General features: G+C 39.9%; 2 protein-coding genes across 2 annotated transcripts in view; one reads left to right on the top strand and one right to left on the bottom strand.

Moving 5' to 3' along the window:
• LOC311007064 (NACHT, LRR and PYD domains-containing protein 3-like) overlaps positions 1 to 15,511 on the bottom strand; it is a gene marked incomplete at its 3' end in the record, with an annotated part of 257,119 nt that overhangs the window by 199,347 nt on the left and 42,261 nt on the right. The gene's annotated exons all lie outside the window — the stretch shown is intronic.
• The window catches only part of kidins220b (kinase D-interacting substrate 220b), a 41,238-nt gene continuing 30,382 nt past the window's right edge, over positions 4,656 to 15,511 (top strand). The window contains exons 1-9 of the mRNA XM_084000817.1: positions 4,656 to 4,860; positions 7,174 to 7,330; positions 8,738 to 8,836; positions 9,550 to 9,648; positions 11,288 to 11,386; positions 11,573 to 11,674; positions 12,991 to 13,089; positions 13,630 to 13,827; positions 15,135 to 15,233. Of these exons, the coding sequence (XP_083856943.1) occupies positions 7,199 to 7,330; positions 8,738 to 8,836; positions 9,550 to 9,648; positions 11,288 to 11,386; positions 11,573 to 11,674; positions 12,991 to 13,089; positions 13,630 to 13,827; positions 15,135 to 15,233 (927 nt within the window). The 5' untranslated portion in view covers positions 4,656 to 4,860; positions 7,174 to 7,198. The remainder of the gene's footprint in view (positions 4,861 to 7,173; positions 7,331 to 8,737; positions 8,837 to 9,549; positions 9,649 to 11,287; positions 11,387 to 11,572; positions 11,675 to 12,990; positions 13,090 to 13,629; positions 13,828 to 15,134; positions 15,234 to 15,511) is intronic.

The following is a 15,511-nucleotide window of genomic DNA, read 5'->3' as shown; positions in this document are numbered from 1 at the left end:
AATCTGCTGCGAGCTGTTTGAGACGTTACAAACACGACAGTTATTAATCTCACAGTGAACCAGCCGCCTCTCTGTAGGTTTGATATGAACAACATGTTTGTTTTTTGTAAATTATCGGATTAAACCTTGGATTTTTTGACACTTGACACTGAGTGTGTTGATCTGTGTGGTGGTTGTGGATGTTTTTGGAGCGACAGACAGGTGGGAACACTGATCCACGCCTCACCTTTACCCACCTGCACTTTAAACCCCATAATAAACTGATAGTGGACCAGGAGCCTCTGCACTGTTAATAAGTAATTACTAACTTTTATTCCTCTGATAAAAGGAAGACATGTTTCTAAAGATGTTTAAAGTCTTTAAAGGGATACGCCAACATTTTTTTTTTCGTGTCTTGCCTCACTCCCAAGTCCATGACCAGCAGATAGACACCATCCTTTCCACTGTGCGTGCAGTAACAAGGGAGATAGAGCCATATCGCCGTAATTAGCTTAGCTCAAACACTGGAAGTGTATAGGTAGTGTTAGCCTGCCTCCACCTAAAGTCGCTAATTAGTTTAGCTCAAACGCTGGAAGTGTATAGGTAGTGTTAGCCTGCCTCCACCTAAAGTCGCTAATTAGCTTAGCTCAAACGCTGGAAGTGTATGGGTAGTGTTAGCCTGCCTCCACCTAAAGTCACTAATTAGCTTAGCTCAAACACTGGAAGTGTATGGGTAGTGTTAGCCTGCCTCCACCTAAAGTCATCAGAGAAACTCTTCAGCAACTCTAAACGGAAACCGGCGGGCCGATCTTGGTCTCAGAGCTGACAAAACTCTCCGGTAAGGCATCTTGAGCGGTCAAATGCCGCTAACGGGACGAGATCGGTCAAAACGGAGGGTTCAAGCAAAGACGCTTTATTTTGGTTCAAGCTAGCTACATCGAGGGTAGGTTAGCTTCCTATTTCAAAGTAAAAGCACAAATTCTATCGTCATGGTTTTCTGTATGTAAAGGGCAACGGGTGTTTTATTTTGTGAAAGTAACCGGAAGTGAGTTGGTCACAACGGCTAGCTTGAGTAGCACCGAATTCGTCCAAACAAAATTGTAAACAGCTGGTATTTAGACAAATTAACGACACACTGCTGATCTAAACGGCTACTTTCTCTCCTAAACATGTTTGAAATGTGGATAAAGTGATATATTTACAGAGTTTAGAGCTAAAATGAAATCAGCTTCTGACTGCTGATTTCAGCTCGGGTAGGAGGCAGGCTAACACTACCTATACACTTCCAGTGTTTGAGCTAAGCTAATTAGCAACTTTAGGTGGAGGCAGGCTAACACTACCCATACACTTCCAGTGTTTGAGCTAAGCTAATTAGCAACTTTAGGTGGAGGCAGGCTAACACTACCCATACACTTCCAGTGTTTGAGCTAAGCTAATTAGCAACTTTAGGTGGAGGCAGGCTAACACTACCTACACACTTCCAGCGTTTGAGCTAAGCTAATTAGAGATTTTAGGAGGAGGCAGGCTAACACTACCTATACACTTCCAGCGTTTGAGCTAAGCTAATTAGCGACTTTAATTAGGAGGCAGGCTAACACTACCTATACACTTCCAGCGTTTGAGCTAAGCTAATTAGCAACTTTAGGTAGGAGGCAGGCTAACACTACCTATACACTTCCAGCGTTTGAGCTAAGCTAATTAGCGACTTTAGGTGGAGGCAGGCTAACACTACCCATACACTTCCAGTGTTTGAGCTAAGCTAATTACGGCGATACGGCTCCATCTCCCTTGTTACTGCACGCACAGTCAAAAGGATGATGTCTATCTGCTGGTCATGGACTCGGGAGTGAGGCAAGACATGAAAAAAAATGTTGGTGTATCACTTTAAACTTTTCAAACCAACAGATTTAAATAAATCAACCCGCTTATATTATATATTATACATATTAAAAATGACACACATGATGGTGTCATAATGTAATATTGAATATGGGCGATCAAAACAAAAACAGCTGCTCCCTCAGGGCCACCACTGGAGGCCTTTATCTTTGGTTTGTCTTTGTTCCTGGTTCATGGACAATAAAGTTACATTTACAAAAACATTGGTCCATTTAATTATTTAAAATGTAAAGAATATCACTTTCCTACCAGCACATTTATTCTGTGGCGTCCTCTTCGAGCTTTACACAGCCTGTGGTTAGACGATGCTGAGAAGCTAAAACATCTTTGCAGTTGAATATATTGCATTTTCTTTATTTCTTGAAAAGGCTTGGGCAACGAGACGAAGAGCGAGATATAGTTGAATACTGAAAGTAATCTTAAATTGTTTATTAAATGTCACACCTGTGTGGCAGGTAACACCAACAGGAAGAACGGTCTAGTCTTTTTTTCTTGTATTTGTCATTAAATGTGTCTTGTAATCCCATATGGGATGGGCCACAGTGGTGGCATGACATGAAAATAAAAATAAATTCATTCATTCATTCACCAGCCCCTATAGCAAACTATCAACCAGCTAAACTGAAGACTTACTCAGTGAGGATGACGATTACCATACCTAGGCTACTTCAGACAGTGAGTTGTTTTTTTCTTCCTTTTATATGATGAACCAATTATTTTAAACTGTTTGTGGCCTTTTCATTACTATGTTTCTGAGCAGAATATGGGTCCAATATGGCTCCAGTTATGACCAGTTGTATTTCATGAGTGTCTTACCCTATTCTTTCTTCTCTTTTTGTAATGTGAAGGGAGGCAATGCGAGTAAGAATGCCATTGCATGGTTTTATGACAATAAACATCTTGAATGGTGAATCGTATTGCCAGTATTTGATAAACTACGCCCCTGACGTCACTGTTTTAATCGACTGTTGTGATGTGTCTGGTCATAGTCTGGTGGTGTTTTTAACAGGAAGCTGCAGCTGCGTGTGCTTTTATTTTGGCACAACAAGTGCCTCGATGTGAGAATTTTTAACCCCTTCCTGGCCAGTTGTTTTAGCTGCAGAAACACCTAGTCAGTGACTAGGCCTACTATGTTTTTATCTTAGCTATTATTTTTTTTTATTCCTGTCTATATTCTGAAGGTTTTTACTGAGGGGATTGTTGATACATCATTCATACAACATTTTATTCCACAAAAACAAAAAAGGCGAAATTTGATTTTTTTTTCTTTTAGGGCTGGTGACAGTATTTTCTCATTTACAGAGTGATAAAAAGAGATATCCCAATTCCTCCTCTGTAAAAACTAAAGACTCTAATGTGTCAACAAAATAAAACAAGAATTTTGAAAGTAGCTTTATCCATTGTTCAGATTTCAGGTCTGGAAATATATGCAAATTAGCACATATTTCATTAGATATTGCCTCATTTACATATATATATATTTGTAATATATTTTATTGATTTGACAAAAACAAACAACAAACCATACAGCACAGAGACAGCCAAACTGCAAAACAGAAATACACTAATTCACATACATGAATTGCACATCATACAACATACAAAAATTGACATGGGGACTATATTGGGAAAAAGGAGAAGAGAACGGAAATGAAAGTGTTCTATGACTTATTGATGAAGGCAAAATATGGTCGCCCTTTCTGAAGCAGGTCAACAAGGTCACCAGGAAGATAATTCAGGAAAGGTTGCCAGACACTCCTAGACAAATAACTAAGTCCAGTTGCTTTCGATTTAACGTCCTTTGAAATACTATGACCTGGAAAAATGAGAATATGCACCGGCTTGCCAGACACTATAAAACAAGTCATCATTGCCCTTTAATGAGGCACTGATGTGTTCCTTAGGAAAAACCTTGAAAATGTCCCTGTACCACTGTGTAACTGATGGGGGATTGTCTTTAATCCATTGAAACAAAACACATCTCCTCGCCAAAAGAAGAAGTTTACCCATTAAAGCAGATATCAGCTTCACGGCCGTTTCGGCTAATGCTGCGTTCAAGGCAGGCTTTTGAAACCGTAAGTTACAGCTTCAAGTCACAACTACGACTTGGTAGCGTTCCAGGTAACCCGTAGCTCGTGTTTTTACCATCCTGTTGTCTGTGAAAGTTCCCTATAACGGCCACTCGTAACTTCCGACCCGTGAACTCGTACCAGATCGAACTGGTATGACTTCACAGGAAGGAAAAACACAAAGTACGAGTTTCTTTGAACGCACCATGAGTTAGCAGCCCCCGCCCTTGTCAAGCATCAATTGGTCCTCGTGCTACGTCACCACATTCACGCGCATCCCTTGGCTGCACACACAGCCCTTCATGCCGTTCTCTCTCCTCATTGGATAACACTTGTATCCCACAAGGAAAATTTTCTCCTCGGGTTACAGCAGAGCAGAGTGACGGAGAGACTCGTGTTTAGGCTGAAATACTTCATGTAAGTGATTGCTGACGGAAAATAGGACTATTTAGGACTTATATTAACAAAAACATTCCACTGATATCTGCTTTAATGTAAGCTGTTCCGCAGGTAATGAAAGCTTCCTCTTATGTATATTCACTCATTTACATAATTTAAACATATGACGTCACTGTTTTAATCGGCTGTTGTGATGTGTCAGTCTGGTCATAGTCTGGTGGTGTTTTTAACAGGAAACTGCGGCTGCGTACGTGCTTTTATTTTGGCAGCAGGGACCGGAAGTGAAGGGTGTGGTTGTGGCGGGCTTGACTGACTAGTCGGTGACCGTCAGTTGAGTTGTTGTTCTGGTCAAGATGGCTGCCGCTGCCGCTGCTGCTGCTGCTGATGCGGAGTGAAGCTGCAGCTGAAACACAGACACACCGAGCTACCGACAGACAGACACCCGGCTGGACCTGCTGCCTGATCCCGGTCCGAATCCCGAATCCCGGATTCTCATTCTGATTTTTCTGTGAAGGTAAAAAAAAAAAAAAAAAAAAAATCGATTGGGTTGGTCCAGCAGCAGCATCCTCCGCTGCGCCGCCATTGATCCGTGTTTGATTGACAGCTGGTTGTCAGGTCGTCGTGTGTCTGTTGTTGTCTGTGATTGTGATTGTGTCGGTGTGTGTCGGTGTTGTGAAGGTTGTTCCGGTGACTGCGGCCATTTACCGTTAAAAACAACAGCGACGACGACGTCACTCAGTCTCAGACAGACAATAATATGCTAATTATTATCACCGGGGAGATAACGGACAGAACAGGGCGGGGCCTCGATCTGATCCGACCGTTAGATATCAAACTGCTGTTAAACAGGTGCGTTCACTGACCCTCTGGAAAACTGGGCATTTATTTAGCTATTTATTCATTTATTTATTCATTTATTTACATCATCCATCAATTCATCTGCAGATTATCTAATCGATCAATCTGTTCTGATGTTCGATCAATCAGTGGAAAAAAAACAATACAAATCAATCACAGGCGTGGTGCCTTCAGGTGTTGACCGTGTTAAATAAAGCGTTTATTAGGCTACCATATAGGCTACAGCTCTGGAGGAAAAAAATAAATGATAAGAGAGCACTTTCACAAATGTTTCTTCGAAGCATCTCTACATGTACGACAGTCATTCTTTTCTTTTCTTTTTTAAACACCAACACAAACACAACTCATTCTCCTTAATGAGACACTGACCGCTCTGGAAAACTGGGCATTTATTTAGCTATTTATTCATTTATTTACATCATCCATCAATTCATCTGCAGATTATCTAATCGATCAATCTGTTCTGATGTTCGATCGATCAGTGGAAAAAAACAAAAAACAAATCAATCACAGTGGTGCCAGGCGTGGTGCCTTCAGGTGTCGACCGTGTTAAATAAATAAAGCGTTTATTACCGTACAAAAAATAAGAGACCACTTTCACAAATGTTTCTTCAAAGCATCTCTACATGTACGACAGTCGTTCTTTTCTTTTCTTTTTTAAATACCAACACAAACACAACTCATTCTCCTTAATGAGACACGAAACCACTGCTGGGATTAAACATCGACATTATCACACAAAAACTCATTTATAAACTCTTAACTGAGTTAAAATATTCAAATCGAGTGGTGCCAGGTGTGGTGCCTTCAGGTGTCGACCGTGTTAAATAAATAAAGCGTTTATTACCATATACAAGCTCTGGAAATGTTTCTTATATTAAAAGCATCTCTACATGTATGACAGTCATTCTATTCTTTTCTTTTTTAAACACCAACACAAACACATTCTATTTAATGAGACACATTATAAAAACCACTGCTGGGATTAAACATTGACATTATCCCACAAAAACTAATTTATAAACTCTTCCTGAGTTAAAATATTCTTGCTGTGTTGTTTAGGAATAAATATGAACATGTTTTCTTTGCATTATTATTATTATTATTCAAGGTCTGAAAAGACTTGATATTTTTTGTTATTTATTTAGACTGGTTTAGTCATTTTCAGCCAATAAAAGCTCTAAATGACAATATTTTTATTTCAATTTTGGGAGAAATGTTGTCGGTAGTTGATAGAAAAGAATTACATTTGACTCAAACACACACAGTAAAACCAGAGAAACTGATCATTTTGGGAGTGGTCTCTTCATTTTTCCAGAGCTGTGTGGTTAACGAAGGCAGTCGGTGCTGCCCCTCCCTGTTTCTGTTGTTCATATTTATATTATATTATATTATATTATATTATATTATATTATAACAACAGTGTAGCACAGTTATTGATCAGTATTCATGATTCTGAGTGTGTCTGGATGTGAGAAACAGTCAATGTTGTGACTAATCAATAAGCTGTGTGATTGATTGTGTGTGTTTGGTGAAAGGCTGTAAGAGAATATAGATAAGTGTGTTATATTCCTGTATCAATCCAAAGTATTGATCAATAATATTTGTCATTCTAATAATTAAATATCATTATAATAATTGATAATGTGACCTGAGGGATCTGATGTGTTTTAATTTGAAGGAAACAGGAAGTGATTGATCAACTCTGTGTTAATTAGGTTAATTAGATGATATTTATTCAGTCATCTTTAAACCTGAGCTGGAGGCTGTTTCCATGGTGACAGCAGCAGCACCTCTGGGGATTGTGGGTAATGTAGTGTAGGTTATTATTATCATTATTATTATTAGAGAGGGACGAGTCTGAGCTCTGATTGGTCGCTGGTGTCCGTGGAAACGAGTGCGACAGCCGCACCTCAGACAGACAACATGGCGGCAGTGTGTTGAAGTGTGTGTGTGTGTGTGTGTGCAGCAGCGGCCCCCTGACGGACTCGAACATGGACACCACCACCTCCATCAAGATGACCACGCTGGCCATCCAGAACCTGTTCAGCTACGTGGAGGAGGAGAACCTGCCGGCGCTGCGGGCGCATCTGGACCGCTTCAAGGACGTGGATGGACGCAGCGACGTACGTCTTCTGTTTTTATTTTATTATTTTATTTATTATTATTTTATTATTATTTTTTATTCCTGTCTATATGCTAAAGGTTTTTACAGAGGGGATTGTTGATACATCATTTATACAACATTTTATTCCAAAAACATGGCGAAATTTGATTCTTTTAGGGCTGGTGACAGTATTTTCTCTAGGGCCGATTATAGCCCGTTTGAAACTAATCGGTAATCGGCCAAAACTCGCCGATTGTCGCCGATATTTTCAGGAATAAAATGCAGGGAATAAAACTTGGTTTTACTTTGAAAAGATTCCCCCGCACCGGCGCCGACCTCATGACAAACTCCATCCACTACCACCTCAGTCACAGCACACAGCAGAGTGACTGATCTGTCTCAAAACCAGTGTTGCCACTGGCTTAATGTTTCCCTTTTTCTTTTTCTTTTTATTTTACCGCGGTCGGGTTGTGAATTAATTAATTAATTAATGCTCGTCTCCGGCCGTGTTGGGTCCGAGATTCAACAAGCCGGTCGGGGTCGGGTTTTACCGTTATATCCCGGCACGGCAGTATGCTCATTTATCACCAATAAACACAGTAGATGAGGGTGAGTGACTGAGCTGAGGCTGTGTGACGGGTGGGGCGGGGGGTCCGCGGCGTGGAGCGGTGCGGGACTCTGACTGCAGCGGGGACTATCATGTCTCTGCTCCGTGACACTGTGAGACTGACCGCCGGTGAGCGCTTTGACACGGTGCCGGGCACGGCAGCAACCGCTGAGAGACGCCGTGCCGTGTAAAAAAAACAACAACAAAAAAGTATCACGTGTCATGACTTCCTGTATTTGGCCCTTCAAAATAAAAGCCCATATTGATTTTGACTTCATTTTGACAAGACAGGGCTTCAAATGTTGTTTTTTTTTCATGCAACCAATCGACCAATGAAATTTTAGTCGGCTAATGATTTTTTGGTCGACCAGGCAGCCCTAATTTATATATTATATAATATATATAGATATATTATTATAGTAATACAATTTTAAAACGTAATAAAAAAATAATAATAATCGGCCGATTAATCGGTTATCGGGTTTTTTTCCCCCTAATAATCGTAATCGGCATCGGCCCCAAAAAATCCATATCGGTCGGGCCCTAATTTTCTCATTTACAGAGTGATAAAAAGAGATATCCACAATCCTCCTCTGGAAAAACTAAAGACTCTAATATGTCAACAAAATAAAACAAAGTAGCTTTATCCATTGTCCATGTTTTTTGGAATAAAATGTTGTATGAATGATGTATCAACAATCCCCTCTGTAAAAACCTTCAGAATATAGACAGGAATAAAAGATAATAAAATAAAAACATATTATGATAACTGTGTGTGTGTGTGTGTGTGTGTGTGTGTGTGTGTGTGTGTGTGTTTAGAACGGGCAGACCCCCCTGATGCTGGCGGCGGAGCAGGGAAGTCTGGACATCGTGCAGGAGCTGGTCAGGAGAGGAGCCAACGTCAACCTGGACGACGTGGTGAGTAGCGATGTCACAGTTATACATTTTCTTGGTACGATTATTATTATCAGAAAAATAATCACGGTGTTACGATTATCATGATTATTATTATGCATCAATACATTTCACAACACTATGAATGTGTAGTCAAAATATAATGACATTACTAATCTCTTCATATAGGAGCAGTTATTAACCCCCCGGGGGAGGTGTTTGAAATATTTAAGTCATTAATTGTCTTCTATAGCAAATATTTAAGTTTATTTTAATCATTTTCAATCAATCAGTTAAGTGTTACGTTAGGTAAATGGACCAGTATCTGAGCATTTTCCTTTACTTTGGCGCCACATCTGCCGATACGGTTCCAACATCATCTTTCTCAGAAAGTGACGGTATTTAAGGAATCTTAACGATCAATTAATTGTGGCGTTTAATACCGAGATTAATTGTGAAAACAAGTAATCGTCACATCCCTCGTGGTGAGCAACACACACACACAGACACACACACACACGGACGTCGGACACGCCCGTAACCATGGCGATATTAATGCAAATGACTCTGTCTGTCTGCACCACCACCTTTTCACCCTCTTCACTGTGGATGCTGCTGTTGCTAAGAAACAGAGTGAGTCTCTCTCTCTCCTCGGTGATGCGGGTGCTGCACCTGTTGCCGTGGTAACCCTGTACCTGTGTGTGTGTGTGTGTGTGTGTGTGTGTGTGTGTGTGTAGGACTGCTGGTCAGCTCTGATCTGTGCAGCGAAGGAAGGTCACATGGACGTGGTGAAGGAGCTGCTGGAGAACAGCGCCTACATCGAGCACCGAGACATGGTACCAGGGACTCTTCATCCTCCTCTTCATCCTCTTCATCATCCTCATCATTCTCACCCTCCTCATCCTCCTCTTCATCATCATCCTCTTCATCCTATTCCTCCTCTTCATCTTCATCCTCCTCTTCATCCTCTTCATCCTCATCTTCATCCTCTTCATCTTCATCATCTTCATCCTCCTCTTCATCCTCCTCTTCATCCTCCTCATCCTCCTCTTCATCATCCTCATCATCCTCATCATTCTCATCATTCTCACCCTCCTCTTCATCTTCATCCTCCTCTTCATCATCCTCATCTTCATCATCCTCTTTATCCTCATCATCCTCTTCATCTTCATCCTCCTCCTCTTCATCAGACTCTTCACTTTTTATCCTCATCCTCCACTTTTTTTTTTATTTTTTTTATATATATATGTTTTCATTTCCAATAAATTAACAAAAAAGTGATATTTTGTTAATTTATTTGAAGGATACAACAACAAAAATATCCATCCTGAAACAATATCGATGATGGGGTGACTCGTAGAGTTTCTTTCTTTCTTCTTTTTTTGTTTAACCCATATATATATATATATATATATATATATAGACAAACAAGGAAACAAAATACAAACAGAACAAACAAACAAAAACAAAACAAAACAAAACAAAAAATCTAAATCAATAAAAAATAAGTGGAAAAGCAGTAATCTGTCTTCACTGACATTAGTGGGTATTTGCACATATATGTGTTTACCTGCACAGACAAACACATAAGCGTGCTCGCTACACATATGCACATCCACATAGTCAAACATACGCATAGATTTTACAGAGATACATATATTTAATATTATGGTCTGCCCTGCTCTATAGGGCACCGATTCAGGGCTCAACCAATCATATGTCCCCTTTAGAAAATTCCTCCAAACCTAAAAGTAATGAGTGACAATTTATTTAAAGTTAAACCAACAGATATCACCATGAAACTTCCCAAGTTTATCACTCACATTAAGACAATGTACTAAATGAGGCAATATCTAATGAAATATTACGCTAATTTGCATTCATTTCCAGAACAGAAATCTAAACAATGGATAAAGCTTCTTTCAAAATTCTTGTTTTATTTTGTTGACATATTAGAGTCAGAAGTTTTCATAGAGGAGGATTGTGGATATCTCTTTCTATCACTCTGTAGATGAGAAAATACTGTCACCAGCCCTTTAAAAAAACATCTAATGTCTCCATGTTTGTAGTAATAAAACGTTGTATAAAGGAGGCTGTGAATGATATATCAACAATCCCCTCTGTAAAAACCTTCAGAATATAGAAAGGGATCAAAGTGAAACTCTTTCTGAGAAAACGGCCTTTAAAGACTTGGACTGTAAAATTACAGAGATTGTTATTGTCAATAGTACTTTGATTTGTTGCAGATGAAAGACACAAAATGAAGTAAAATAAAAACCTTAAAGTGGATTTTCTATCATTCCTTCCCTCTATTCTGACATGTTTAGAAGCAAAATCTCGGGGGTTTATTTGTCCATTCTCACGTTTTGGGGCTCAGAAGACAAACAGCCAGACATCAGAGAGAGATGTTTATAATAAAGGTCAAAGGTCGGCGCCGTTCCTCAGACTGTGATGTCACTGCTCTCCCTCCCTCAGGGCGGCTGGACGGCTCTGATGTGGGCGGCGTACAAAGGTCGCGAAGAGGTCACGGAGCTGCTGCTGGAGCACGGGGCCAATCCCAACACCACTGGACAGGTGAAATTAATATAACACATTTATCTCTTTTTTAAATTCATTTATTATCCCAGTTTTTCTGGGTAATTTTCTCTTTTTTTAAAGTTATTTATTTATTTTCCCAGTTTTTCTCTGTAATTTTCTCTTTTTAAAAAAAAGTTATTTAAAAAAATAACCTCCCCCCTCCCCCTCCTCTCCCCCCTGCAGCAGTACAGCGTGTATCCAATCATCTGGGCCGCGGGGCGAGGCCACGCCCACATCGTCAAGGTGCTGCTGCAGAATGGAGCCAAGGTCAACTGTTCAGACAAGGTGAGTAGACGGACCGAGGCCACGCCCCCTCACCACTGAGGCCACGCCCCCTCGCTGCAGGGGGTAGGCTGCAGGTCAACTGTTAGTTCAGTTCAGTAAAGAACAACTAGAAAAACATAGCATTTCCTAAAGGAAATGCGTGTGAATGCTGAAAGCAGCTGAAGAAGGAAGCATTAAGACAGAGAAGGGGGGTAGAAAGAAAGAAAGAAACAAAGAAAGGAGTAGAAAGACAGAGAAAGGGGGTAGAAAGAAAGAAAGAAACAAAGAAAGGAGTAGAAAGACAGAGAAAGGGGGTAGAAAGAAAGAAAGAAACAAAGAAAGGAGTAGAAAGACAGAGAAAGGGGGTAGAAAGAAAGAAAGAAAAAGACAGAGAGAGAGGGGTAGAAGGACAGAAAGAAAGAAAGGAGTAAAAAGACAGAGAAAAGGGGTAGAAAGAAAGAAAGAAAGAAAGAAAGAAGGGAGTAAAAAGACAGAGGAAGGGGGTAGAAAGAAAGAAAGAAAGAAAGAAAGAAGGGAGTAAAAAGACAGAGGAAGGGGGTAGAAAGAAAGAAAGAAAGAAAAAAAAGAAAGAAAGAAGGGAGTAAAAAAGACAGAGGAAGGGGGTAGAAAGAAAGAAAGAAAGAAAGAAAGAAAGAAAGAAAGAAAGGAGTAAAAAGACAGAGAAAGGGGGTAGAAAGAAAGAAAGAAAGAAAGGAGTAAAAAGACAGAGAAAGGGGGTATAAAGACAGAAAGAAGCACTCTAAGCTCTGCTCGTTAGACGCAATACACACCCATTATAAAGTTGGACTTTGTCAAAAATTTTGATGATTTTAAAACTGCCAGAAATCTGAAACTGTTGAATATATCAATAAGATGAGTCATAGAGGAATAGTTTAAACATTTGTGAACATTTTAGAAGTCGAATGAAGTCTGTACGGAGAAAGTGTGCTGAACTTATAGAGGTTTAAAGAATTAAGAAGATTTGAAGAGTTTGAAAACTGTTTAAATTAATTTCCTATGAGACAAAAAAATAAGAAAAAGTTAAACAATTTAAAAAGTATAAATAGTATGAAAGAGAAAAGTCATAGCAGAATTGTCCAGAAAAAGCTGCACGTTTTGATATATGAATTGTTGAAATAGCACAAAGTATGAAGGAGGAGTTAGATGCAGAAAAAGAGCGGAAGAAAAAAAAATGGCCGAACCCTTCAGTCTGGACTAGAAATGAAGTTTTTTTTTGCTTTTTTAAGATGAGAATAACCTGTCAACAGTCATACTAATGTGTGTGTGTGTGTGTGTGTGTGTGTGTGTGTGTGTGTGTGTGTGTGTGTGCGTGTCAGTACGGCACCACTCCTCTGATCTGGGCGTCCAGGAAAGGACACTTCGACTGCGTGATGCACCTGCTGGAGAACGGTGCCGACGTGGACCAGGAAGGAGCCGTGAGTCACATCCATATATCCACATCACACTGCAAAAAATCTTACCAAAAATATTTGTCTTATTTTTAGTCAAAATGTCATTTGTAGTCAAAACAAATCTCATTCTACTTAAAATAAGACTCAACACATTAAAAAGCAGCTTGTTTTTGACACTTTTCTACTTTTTTTCAAGCAGATTTTCACTTGAAATAAGTAGAAAAATCTGATAGTGGAGCAGGTTTTTCTTTTTTTATTGCATGCACAAAAAACTTGCTTTAACTGGCAGATTTTTCTACTTATTTCAAGTGAAAATTTGATTGAAACAAGTGAAAATGATCTAAAAAATTTTTTTTTTCATTTTTAGGTGATGAGTCTTATTTTAAGAGGAAAGAGATTAGTTTTGACTAGAAATGAGACATTTTGACAAGAAATAAGACAATATTCTTGGAAAGTAATTGAGTTTTTGCAGTGCAGTAGTTTAACCCATTGTGTGTGTGTGTGTGTGTGTGTGTGTGTGTGTGTGTGTGTGTGTGTGTGTGTGTGTGTGTGCGTCCCGTCCAGAACTCGATGACGGCGCTGATCGTGGGGGTGCGCGGCGGCTACACGGACGTGGTGAAGGAGCTGCTGAAGAGAAACCCCAACGTCAACATGACGGACAAGGACGGCAACACGGCGCTGATGATCGCCGCCAAGGAAGGCTACACCGAGATCGTCCAGGACCTGCTGGACGCCGGGACCTACGTCAACATCCCAGACCGGGTAGGACGCCAACACCTAGTCTCTGTGAAGCTCAGGTTTACTCAGGATACCCACTGGAAATGCATAAAGACTTCAGTATACCCAGTACAACAAAACTATCTAAAGTAAATGTCAATGGTTCTCAAAGTGGGAGGGTTGACAGGGTTCAAGGGGGTCCACAACTTTTTATTGACAATTTTTCACTTTTTTGATTATTCTTTGACTTTTTTCTTTCTTTTTTCATTCTACTAGCCTATAAATCTATCTGCCCCCTAGCAGCAGCAGCAGATCTCTTTGCTCCGTAGGTCTAGAAACGAGCCATAGGAACTTTTTGAGTCTCGAACACCGTTTGTGTTGACCAATCACAGCGCTCTATCTGTTTAGAGAGTCGTTGGGCGGCTTAACGCCATGACGACATAGCCTACATTTTAATTGGCTTGTCAGGCTAACGTCATCCTGCTCTTTGCTCTGATTGGTCGTAGCGCTACCCTATTGGTGCAGAGGCAGTTTGAAAGACAGCCTTCATCCCGCCCCCTGGATCGAGCCGAGGTCTACCGCTCGTTGACAGACTAGACATTTTACCACTTTTCTTAGATTTGTTTTCATTCTCTTCTCAATATTTCTTTTCTACTTTTTACTATTTTTTAAAAGTAATTGTACCCCTTTTTGTATTATTGTTTGTCCCCCCCCCCCCTTTTTTTTGAGAAATGGTACCAAATTTTTCTATAATTCTTGAGCAATTTTACCTGTTTCTTCTCAATGAAAAAAAAAAACTACTATCATTACTTATACCACTTTTTTTTTATTTGACCACTTTTCCTAGAATTTTTTTTTATCAGTTTCTTCTAAAAAAAATCTTTTTTTACCACTTTTTTTTCAAAAAAAAAACCCCAAACCTCCCAGAAATTTCAAAATCGTACCACTTTTTTTCCAGAAACTTCTCTATAATCTTTCAAAGAATTTACGCCTGGTTTAAACGTACATTGATTACTTCAAAATTGTGTCCAATTTGTGTCAATTTTGGGTCCTTGATATAAAATAGTTAGAGAACCAGCGTCTATGTGATACAAGTATGAACAGTTTACCACCTAAAAAGCAGTTTACCCACTACAACACATTAGACTACACCACTGGGACACGCCCACCGGAGTAGGACACCGCCGCCCACGCTGACCCTGTGTGTGTGTGTGTGTGTGTGTGTTTGTGTGTGTTTGTGTGTGTGTGTGTGTGTGTGTGTGTGTGTGTGTGTGTGTGTGTGTGTGTGTGTGTGTGTGTGTGTGTGTGTGTGTGTGTGTGTGTGTGTGTGTGTGTGTGTGTGTGTGTTACAGAGTGGCGACACGGTGCTGATCGGAGCAGTGAGGGGGGGGCACGTGGAGATCGTCAGAGCGCTGCTGCATAAATACGCCGACATCGACATCAGAGGACAGGTGAGGACACTCTGGTTCCCGCGGGGTCTTAAAAAGTCTTACAAGCAATTTATGAATTTATGAATTTGGAAATAATAACCTTAAAAAAGCTTGAAAAAGTCTTGAATTTTGATGTCTGGGTCTTAAAAGTTTTGCTGTATTTAACTTCTCCGTATTGCAATTTTCATGAAAAGTTTCATTTGTCAACCATGATCTTTTTTTATCAATGTTCTTCTTGGTGACTTATGGACAGTGGAATAAATCTTGTACTGTGGAGCTTATATGGTATTATCATACAG

The sequence above is a fragment of the Trachurus trachurus genome (genome assembly GCF_905171665.1).
Source record: "Trachurus trachurus genome assembly, chromosome: 24".
Taxonomy (NCBI): Eukaryota; Metazoa; Chordata; class Actinopteri; order Carangiformes; family Carangidae; genus Trachurus; species Trachurus trachurus.
The sequence above is the reverse complement of the archived record's forward strand: the minus strand, read 5'-3'. Positions and strand labels throughout refer to the sequence as shown.